Source organism: Solea senegalensis, linkage group LG14 (genome assembly GCF_019176455.1).
Source record: "Solea senegalensis isolate Sse05_10M linkage group LG14, IFAPA_SoseM_1, whole genome shotgun sequence".
NCBI lineage: Eukaryota > Metazoa > Chordata > Actinopteri > Pleuronectiformes > Soleidae > Solea > Solea senegalensis.
The window spans coordinates 13,816,426-13,826,855 of record NC_058034.1 but is presented as its reverse complement, the minus strand read 5'-3'; the positions used below and the strand labels follow the sequence as shown (position 1 = coordinate 13,826,855).

The following is a 10,430-nucleotide window of genomic DNA, read 5'->3' as shown; positions in this document are numbered from 1 at the left end:
GCGGAAGCAGAACTAGGCGGCGGAACCCGGTAGACGGAATGTTTCCGGTCGACGTTATTTTGAGAGAGGACTGGAGAATCGGAAGGTTTACTTTTGTACTTTTACGGCTTCACCATGGAGAATTCAGCGTTTGCTCCTGGTAGGTTATATCGTTTACTAAAGCGTTTGAATTCCCGTGTTCATATATATATACTGCAGATGTTCAGTGTACTTTTGGAACGGTAGGAAAAGCGTGCTTTATCGAAGTGGCGCTAAACTTAAAGTTAGCATAACACAGACCAAAACCTCTGTGTAAAATTTGTGTACTTTTCCCTCCACTTCACACATGCTCCTTAAAACCGATTTTATTTTATTTATTTATTTAATTATCGATATCTGATCTCTCTGATCTGCAGATACACACATTTCTCAAGCAGGAGCTTAATTTCAATGTCTCCGTGAAAATGCATTTGTTGCGAGTTACAGTGGCTATTTAGCAGCAAATAGATACTCTACATATGCTGTTAGAGCTTTGCAGCAATTAAATAACAATAAAAATTACATATATTTTTTTTAAATTAAGCAACACTCTTGGATATAACACATGTATATAACTGCCTCAGATGTCTGCCAAGACTATTAAAACCACAAGTAAGCTTTCACTCAGGAGCAAAAAATATATATATCCATAATTATCTGAAATAAATCAGTAAATCATGGGATCAGCCAAATGCCTTATGTGCCAAATAATGTGTCTAGCAATTGGATAACATACGTGTGTATGAAGATAAAAAAAGCACACATTTTTGTACATTTTAAATAAGTTTATATCACTTTCCTTACAGGTCCTAACAAGGACAACATTCGAGCCGGTTGCAAAAAATGTGGATATCGTAAGTAAAGCTTTGGCTCACAAGTTCCATGTAAAGGGTTTGTGTTTGTATGTGTTGCTATGAGTTCCTCTTTAAATCTTTCATGTCGGTCTCATGCAATTTGTTGTACAACAAACTTAAATCCAGACTATATTGATGATGGATTTGAGAAGCAACATTATGCTCATCAGTCAGGGCTGCAGCGATTAATCAATAATCAATTGCAGTTTTGTTGAATGATCCATTGGTATGAGTGTATTTTTAATAATTGAAAAATGTAATCTGTTGATTTTTGAGCTTTTTAAATGTAAATGTTTTATGGTGTCCATATACAAAGAAATCATGGAAAAAACAAGACAGTTGAGTACATGCCTGCCATCATCAATTTGAGGTTTGGCAAACATGGATGACATTGTCTTCTTGGTTTATGGTTGTGATATTACAATATATATAACAATAATAATCAATATAACTGTTTTAGTTTTTAATTGATTGTTTTTTTAATTTTTTCCTTCTTCAGCGGGCCATTTAACGTTTGAGTGTCGAAACTTTGTCAGAGTTGACCCCCAAAAGGACATTGTTCTGGACGTCAGCAGTACCAGCACGGAGGAGAGTGAAGATGACATGCCTGCAGCTCAGCAAAATGTAAAGCGAGAGAAGAGTGGTCAGCATCGCAGACGTAAGATATTTGATCCACTAAGCTTTTTAAAGATTAGAATGCAGGGTCTTGCATAGTATATCTTTTGAAAAGATGATGGAAATACATTCACCTATAGGATATTGGTGATTGTACATACATGAGCAGCAGTACAGCAATCAAAGTAACACTTATTATGTTATGAGCAGCTTATATTATATTGGTAACACTTTGAATGTTTTGTTTTATGTTTTAGGTTCCCCTGACGATGACGGAAACGAGAGACAGAAACGGAAAAAGTACCGACACAGAAAGTCCAGAAAGAGGTAATGTTTCCTACCACATAATACTTCTCTCAATTTATACTACAGTTATCTGACCAAACATTACATATGCACTTGTGTGAGTGGATATACTTAAACAGAAAATTAACTATTTAAAGTGGAAATTAGACATGTTCTTTTAAGTAAGTGATTATTTTACTGATAATACTTGAATCATAATTTGAGTTAAAATGAAAATGTTTCTCTGATGCTTTTTTAGATCACTTTCATCATCAAGTGATGGGGATACCATGAAGAAAAAAAAGAAACACAGCAGGTCCAGCTCCTCATCTGATCAAGAGGAGAAGGGGAAGAAAAAGAAATTGAAAAGCCACAAGAAGAAAAGCAAAAAGAACAAACACAAAAAGGAGCACGGGAAGAATCCCAAAAAGAAACAAAAAAGCAGGAAACATAAATCATCATCTTCATCATCATCCTCTTCTTCCAGCTCCAGTGAATCATCAGACAGCGACTAAGGTATAACTTGATGCTAGACGTCTAACGTATCTCAGTCACTGAAAAGTGTATGTTGCAGACATTGTGTAAATCAGACACCCAGGCTTGTTCCACAGAGAAGGTGATATGAATTCTTAAAGCAAACACTTTCATCTTTATAAGTATAGTTTGTTTTCACACTTCAGAGTTGACATCCATACTGAGCCACTGTGTTGTTGTTGTTTTTCATATATCTGATAAAATTCTCCTAACAAGTCGCAAGTGACATGTTTAGTGTCATATTGAACATCACTGTATAGTGTCCAATAAAGAACTTAAGGTAGAAGCCAGGATATTTGGTTCCTGTAATTTGTCAAGCCAAAGTTATTTATTTTTGGTGTTTTCTTATACATTTTGTTGATTTAATCCTTTTAGATTCTGCTAAAAAAATTGTAGTGAATTGTGAATTCATCTTCAATTGACCAGAGGGTTTGTCTTTATGTAGTTTTTGCTCATTAAGTCTTTGAACTTACTTGTAAGACAGTGTTGCTGCCAGTCATGTCAATTAATTTTTATCACATATTCAGCCAATTCAGCATTCATTCCAAAACATTTGTGATGATATTGGGAAAATTGTCAACACCATAGCTTCTTTATGCATTGTGCATTTTTGTCATCCACCACTTTTTTCATGGGTTCAGACTTTGGTCCTCCTCAATAATTGGAATTCTCTGATGGAATTAAAAATATATTTGTGTTAAAGGTACAAGTGTGTTTTTTTTATTGCAGATTTGAAATACCTCATGCTTTCACAGGAGGTGCCTAGCATCAGAGAAGTCTGATGATGTACTAATAAAGATTATTGATCAGGTCCTGTTACAGTACAGTCATATACCCTGTAGAGGGCAGCAACACACCTAAATTATGTTAAAACAATAATCATCAACATAGTCTAAAAGTACTATGTGGTAAAAGTAAGACCATTATATATAAGGTTTACTACTAATTTGCACATTTATCTTTATTTGGTTGTATTATGCTGTCAACCAACGCTTTGTTGAATGTCTTTAAGTTTCTTATTGTATTTTTTCACATAAATAAAAAAGTAGATTGAAGTGGCTAATGACAGGCAAATTACGATTTTCTTACCAATACGTGCCCATTTATCTTCAAATGATGTCCAATAGAGAAGGCAAAGTAAAAACACTACAATAAAATGTGCTTTAAAAAAAATACACCTCTTTAATGAATGTAATTCTTTACACCACCTTGTGGTCATGATGTGAACATTCAAAGACTGAGTGTCCCACGTTGCTGCTGCCATCATCTTTAATAATGATGTGGAATGAAGAGAGACAAAACCTTAATCTTAGTAATACATGATTGGTTTTCCAGACAATCACAAATGGAAGGAAGCAGCGAATACTTAGACTTTCTGTCTCAACTCAGTGTCAACAGCGGTCTCTGTGTCAAACGTCAGTCTCAATACAGTAAATGTGGGAGAATCTCTACTTGCACGGAAACTTTCTCCACATTTCACAATCACTTCTCAAAAAACGATTGAATCCATCCATGAATACACACACACCTTCCTGTTTAAACCTGCAGGAGAGGAATGCCACTAAGCTCTGTTCATTTTGTGGGTGCCACAGTAGCCCATGGGCAGGGGCAGTAAAACCATGTGAGGCCTCAGTTTGATTCATTCTCTTATCCCTCTACCTCCATGGCGTCAGTATCAGTTCCCACAAAGATATGAAACAGCAGGGGAAAAAAAGAGAACATTATATAAAAGATCTACAGTTCCTCGCAAACCAAGGGCTCTTGGAAGCCCTTGTGTTTTGTTGAATCTGGGCTGTGTGACAGGTGTTTATAATAGCACCATTAATTTCACTTTGCCTTGGGGAAGAAGATATCTTTTTAAATATCTGCAACATCTTGACAGCTACATGCATGGCTGCTGATCAGAGCCTGGCGTTATGACAAGACATATTCTGCTCCTTCATCTACTGAAGGTCTGGAGGGGAGTTCATTTTTATTTTTGAAAGAACACACGAGAAAAATTACCCACACAAAAAAAGAGCAAAATAGCAACAAATAAAATCTGTCAAGTCAGATAGATTTATGAATAAAACAGGAGTTGACCCAAAGCCTTTTACAATCACAGCAAATGAAGGATCATTACTGATTTAAAAAAAAATATGCAATGATATATATCTGAATCAACAAAAAAGAAATCAAATGTTTCAGAGAAATCAAGCAAAAACTTAACATTCAGACTGCAACTAACAAAGACAGTCAGTCAGTTAATTAAATTTCTGGCTATTAGTCTGATTACCTTAGGGTGCAGCTGAGATGCTGAAGATTTGCAGTAGGAGACCATGTCAGAAAATGTTTGGTTTGGAGGAGATCTCATTAGTTTGTAGGAACTCAGAAAGGATTGAGACTGAGAGTGCCAACTCATGGATGAGAGGATGTTCTCTTAAGTTCATGCTGTAAATTTCAAAGACTGTTATAGACTACATACACGACATACTTGTACTGTGCACATGCTGTACACACTTGAATCAGGCTCTTGTAAAGTATTGACAAAAGAAACTTGGAGAGTGTGAAACTTCATAATTGCCCAGATGGTAAGAGGACAACTTGGTACAGAGGAGCAAATGAAGGCGAAGGATTGCCGTCATGTGCAGCCACGCTGAGCAAACCATATGCTGTTTGTATAAGACAACAACAAGGTTTTCCTCTTTGCATCAGCTCATTGCCTTTTATTAAGCCTGTCGGGCTGCAGGGAGACGGAGAGCAAATGGTTCTCCACTGAGCCATTTAAATGAAAATGAGATGGTCAAAGTCGTCTTTTAGACAGTTTAGTGGCAGAGGAAAGGTGATTTAGTCTCCTTCTAAGCATCTTTGAGACGCTGATCTCAAAATAAGTGCAAATACTTTTTGCAAAATGGCTGACCAGAATGACTATACCATAGGGCTAAATGGTCTTGCATTACCACAAGGTGCATTTTTCACTTTGTTTGTATAACTCAAGTGGCTCAGTTTCTCACTTTCAAGCCTGTGTAAGTGCCTGGTGTCTTCTGCAGTGTCTTCTTTGTAACCTGTCCTCAGCATTTAAGCACATACCTGTTTTTTTTCTGCATCATGTTCATACAATAACTGCCATCAGACCTCGGATCAGCCAGCCCGGTACGAGTGAAGTCTTCCACTGAGGGCAAGTCACAGCTCCAGTGGAGATACAGTCAAATACTTGGCTCAAAGGCACCTCGACTGAGGTGCTGCCTCTCATAACCTTAAGGCCACCACCACCACAAAGCAAACCATCATATCTTCCCAGAAATTAAATGAAAATCCCTGATGCTACACTTTGCTGGGAACAACCCAAGCTGAGGGATGGCGCCACTTTTGCGTCTGTAACCGCAGTTGAAATATTATTTCAGAGGCGAGCCGTCCCCACATCTTGGAGCTTGTTGAGCAGAGCACTTGAAAAACGCATTAGGGCCAAGGGGCATGTCAGAGGCTATACATTTTGCTACCAATTTAGGTTCTGCATCTTAGATTTCGCCTGTTTCTTCCTCTCCTGGCCCTGAAACCAGGCCTAATGTAGTAAATAACCTACATTCTACATTACCCCCAGCCATCAAAAACGGAGGATGTATAAATGTATAAATACGACATAGCGTTACAGGAAACACGTTCACCCAAAAACTTGCAAGGAAAGAAAGCGACGGGGCGAATGGGGTGAGTCTCTGTTCACTGCTCCGTCTTTGGTCAAAGGCTTTTTTTTTCCTGAGGTCTGTTATTAGCGGCTCAGTTCCTGGGTTCCTATTCAGAGTGGAGCTTGTTCATATAAACCTTGAGGTTTTGAGGCATCGCTGCACTGACTGGGTGGCTTTGACCAGGGAATTAGCACGGGGTCACATTGGATCGCGATCAGTTGGCACTCTACAGCGAACCTGTGTTGGACCGGTGCTGCTTGTGGAGGTGGTGGTGGTGAGGACAAGTTTCCTGGCTCTGGGATGTGGGTCAGTCAGAACCCAGGATGTGAAGGCCCTTATCCTGTAAATCACAGATCCATCTGATGCCTTTCGACTTACTGTATAAATCATTTGATTTAACAACTGTTTTACAGATTAATCTTGATGAGACAGGACAATTTGTTTAACTTTAAGACCTAGTGTTTTTCCTCTTATAACTGGAGGAAATATGATGTTCTAGCTACACACTGAACAGTAAAATAATTCCTGGATCTTAATTATGTTGGACAAGAAAGAGAGGATGATATTAATATTTACAGTTATGCGTATATAAATGCTTCACTTAGATAGTGTTTAGTTTATATCAGAGACTGCCTGTGTCTGAATATGATTAGTCCATATTCTGAATGAATTGGATCAACGGCGCATGCTCAGAAGACAACACCAGAGCTTATGCTAGCTTGCTAAATCCAACGAGACATTTGCGGCAACGTTATGGCAGAAAAGGTTCAAGTATTACTAAGATTAAAGTTTTTGAGAAAGCTACTGTCAAGAAAAAGGCTGCTGCAGAGCGATCAGGGGGCATCAGTGCTGCGTTTGAACGGTGGCGACAACTGAAAGCCCAGAAAGAGCTGCAAAGTGATGACATGGTGGCTCTGTTTCTACTGGAAAGTTTCTACCGAAAAGTACCAAAAGTTACCGATACTGCGCAGAGCTTGTGAATCCGCGTTCGTTGCGCGTTCCTGTGCTCTGGAGGCGGAGCTCTGAAGGGAAGTGGGCTTGGACTTTTGAATTCAAAGTGTAGCTTGCTCAAACAGTTTTTTTAGGATCTCCAACCCTACCTTTAACGACTTAGCTGCTGTCCATAAGAATGGATAAATAAATAAATAAATGAATGATTTCAAAAATACACCATAATTAACAATGCTGGGGCCATGATTGATTCATGTGTACACAAAGGCATTAGGGGCACCAATGCTGCAGCAGATTGTATAGCTGTGTGTTATTGATAATTAATATTTCCTCTATATCTGTCATCTGTAATGACTAGAATTTTAATTATTGCATTCCATGCAAGTTCTACTTCTGTCTCTCTCAGAAGTTTGTTGATACCAAAATACTGAACTCTACACAATGAGACATTTTCATACATCTTTTGGATGGGACGTGTTTAACATATACAAAGACCTCTGTTGTGCCTTTCTTCTTTTCCGACCCAATCCATTTGTCCCACAGAAATCCAGAAGGTGGCAGGAGTGACACTGTTGACAGCTCCCCAGCAGAAAACAAGAAATCACAAGGATCCAGCAGCAGCAGCAGCAGCAGCAGCAGCAGCTTCAGCACCACAGAGTCTCTACTCTCCGCTTCCTCAGTGACGATAGATGTTTTACATGTCCCCAACATCAGACACGTGTGGCTTTTTCAAAGACGAACGACATGGTGTCATCTCTGCCCAGGGCACATCTGCTCACTCTTACTCTGGTTTTAGTGTTCTTTCCACTTTGCATTTATATGGAAAGTGTTTCGGGCCTTTGTTCTGTTCTGTGGGGGGTTTCTGTCTCTTTGTTTGAAAGAGACGTCAGACAAGGCCAAAGCAGGTCATGATGGTTATTTTCTGTAACATCGTCATAAACCTTGGCCTGCTCTTGTTTTCTTTCGATGGAAAACTACATCATATGTCAGTAAAAGTGCCACAGATGCCATTGTGTTTTTTTTGTTCCAGATGTTGACATGTGTGTTCACTGTCTGTTGGTTAATTACGTCAAGTCTTACTTTCAACTCGTGCATTTTTTCACAAAAAGGAAACATCTATTTTCAGCACATGCCACATCATGATGTTTTGTTTTTTTTTAATCTTAAAACGTAAATTCCAGCAGTATGTTGTGGCCTTGGAGCTCAGTTCTTGCTTAGTGGCATCTGACCGGTGGCGTATTACTGATGGCCAGTCTGCACGAGCAAACTTTGCATTACTGTAGTACAGTTTCCAAAAGCTGAGAAGTTGCACGTCAAAGCCAACAGGTGGTTATTACGGTAATTTCACTCGAATCACCGTCTCTGTCGCCAGAGAGGAGAGAGTGGGAAGAACACCTATACGTGGTTTCAATGTTTTTGACCTGTTTTTGCACGTTGAGAGACTCAAAAAGTGTTATAGTAAATATGTTTTACACTGTTCAAATTTCAAATGTAACATGCAAAATCTGTTGTACAACTGCTGTGTTTTTGAAATAAACCCCAAATAAACATTTAAAATTGTCAAAACAGTATTTCAACATGCAGTAAATTGTAAATAACTGTCAGATAATGGAAGTTATTCTGGAAAGATGGGCAAAAGCACTTAGTTACAGGACATTTTCTGGTCCTTGTATGGTTAAAATAAGCACACAAAAAAAAAGTCAGACATTTTGACAGGGTTAAGTTACACAATTTCCCCAGTCAATTTCCCAGCTGGTGCAAGGTTACAAAACAGAACCTCTCTTGTCTCATTGTTTCTTTCTCTGCACCAGAAGCATCCAGTGTTGAACTGCTTTGCTCAGCAGTTCACATTATCCTCCACCTGCACTGGTATATTGGTAAAGCTCTACCACTCCTAACTTAGTGAAGATGTATCATTCCGGTTGAATATGCACACATTTGTTTGACCTGAATGACCCCGTTCCCTGGATCACAGAACGAAAACACTGCATTCGTTGCAGACTTTTCCACATTAAGGGCAACTGAGAGATCACATCTGGCTAAAAGCTAAATGTGTGACGACACCTTTTAACTTCTCATCACTCAGAGAGAGCCCTCTGGTGGTGCTTTACAAAACTCTCCCATCTCCTACTAGTCCAGAATGAAGCAGCTAGAGTTCTTCCTTCCCAGTCCTGGCTCTTCACCGGCTCCCTGTAATTGACCTTAGCATTTTACTGATCACTTTTAAAGCTTGTATGGGTTTGGCCCCTCGCTACACAGTAGAAAATACACGACTGAGGACATGAGGCTCACAGAATCAGTGACTTCTTTTTTGAGAATTGCTTCTTAAAACCCTTTTTTTTTAGACTGGCCTTGATGCCAGCTTGTCTTTTTTTATTTATTTATTCATTGTATTTATTTGACCTTTGACCCTGACACATTATTATTCATTCATTCATTCTGGTTTTTAGTATGCCATTGCTTGCTCAAAGTGGAATCTTTTCACACCGGCTAGATGGACGTTTTGTACATGCCTCTTTTTCCCAGATCCTGTCCATTTACGTCACATTTCCTAAAGACGGACACTGACAAGTAAGACAAGCTGTCCACCCACATGTCTTCACTATGTGTTCACGTTCACACTGAACTAGCACCTGAAGCTCTGATAACACGTGCCAATTGATAACAATAAGAGCTAGACAAACTATACACTATACACATGTAGATATTAGGTTCTACTAGGTTGTAAAATGATTGCTACTCTTTTCATAAATAGAAAAAAATAAATAAAGAACATGAGGCTGACCATTTACCTAAAGGAGGAAGACCTTTTTGGTCAGCATATCTCTTTCATGACTGTACAAAATTGCTTTTTTCTAAAGAGTTGTATCTGGCCCATAAACTGCAGCAGATTTCCCTATAGGCAGAATGAGCAGACGTCTGTAATGGTCCGTGTATGTGGCTGCAAAGAAACTACAGGGTGGTAAACCTATAAGGCAGTGAGAGAATACTAAGTCTTGTGTGGGTGTATTAAAACGTCTGAGGGTTTTTTTTTTGCTTTCAAAAGACTAATCATTCATTCAGGCCTATAAGCTGAGCTTTCAATTGTGAACATCAATGCCTTTTCAATGTTACACAATTTAATAAGAAAATCCAATTAAAATATGAACTGGTTTGTTTTTCTTTACTCTGTCACAGAGAGTATAGCTCTGTCGAAACCTCCTCACGGTTCATGACAGCTGGTTTTATATTTGTCTCCTATAACAAGCTCCATACAGTTCTACCTGCACTGTAAAAAAAAAACTTTTCACAAATGGCATCGCTGTATTCATGTGGGAAACTATAATACTATGTTAAATAAAGAAAAACTAGACACGACACCTGATATCTGTGTCTGCATCTGTTTAAAAATGACCCGATAATGTTTCGTAGGAGGTGAAAATCTGTGTTAAGGTAAACAAACCGTCGTCATCATGATTGTTCTGATGATCACCAGGTTAAACTCAGTGAACAAGAAATAATAAAGTAATGT

The 10,430-nt window shown here is 38.6% G+C and overlaps 1 protein-coding gene across 1 annotated transcript; it reads left to right on the top strand.

Annotated features, from left to right (window-relative positions):
• The first annotated feature begins 29 nt into the window (after nt 1-29).
• Nucleotides 30-3,012, top strand: LOC122780449 (protein SREK1IP1-like). The gene is made up of 5 exons (XM_044043398.1): nt 30-139; nt 825-872; nt 1,372-1,530; nt 1,745-1,814; nt 2,032-3,012. The coding sequence occupies exons 1-5, from the start codon at nt 115-117 to the stop codon at nt 2,285-2,287; spliced, it is 558 nt and encodes a 185-aa protein (XP_043899333.1). The 5' UTR covers nt 30-114; the 3' UTR covers nt 2,288-3,012.
• Nucleotides 3,013-10,430: the final 7,418 nt, after the last annotated feature.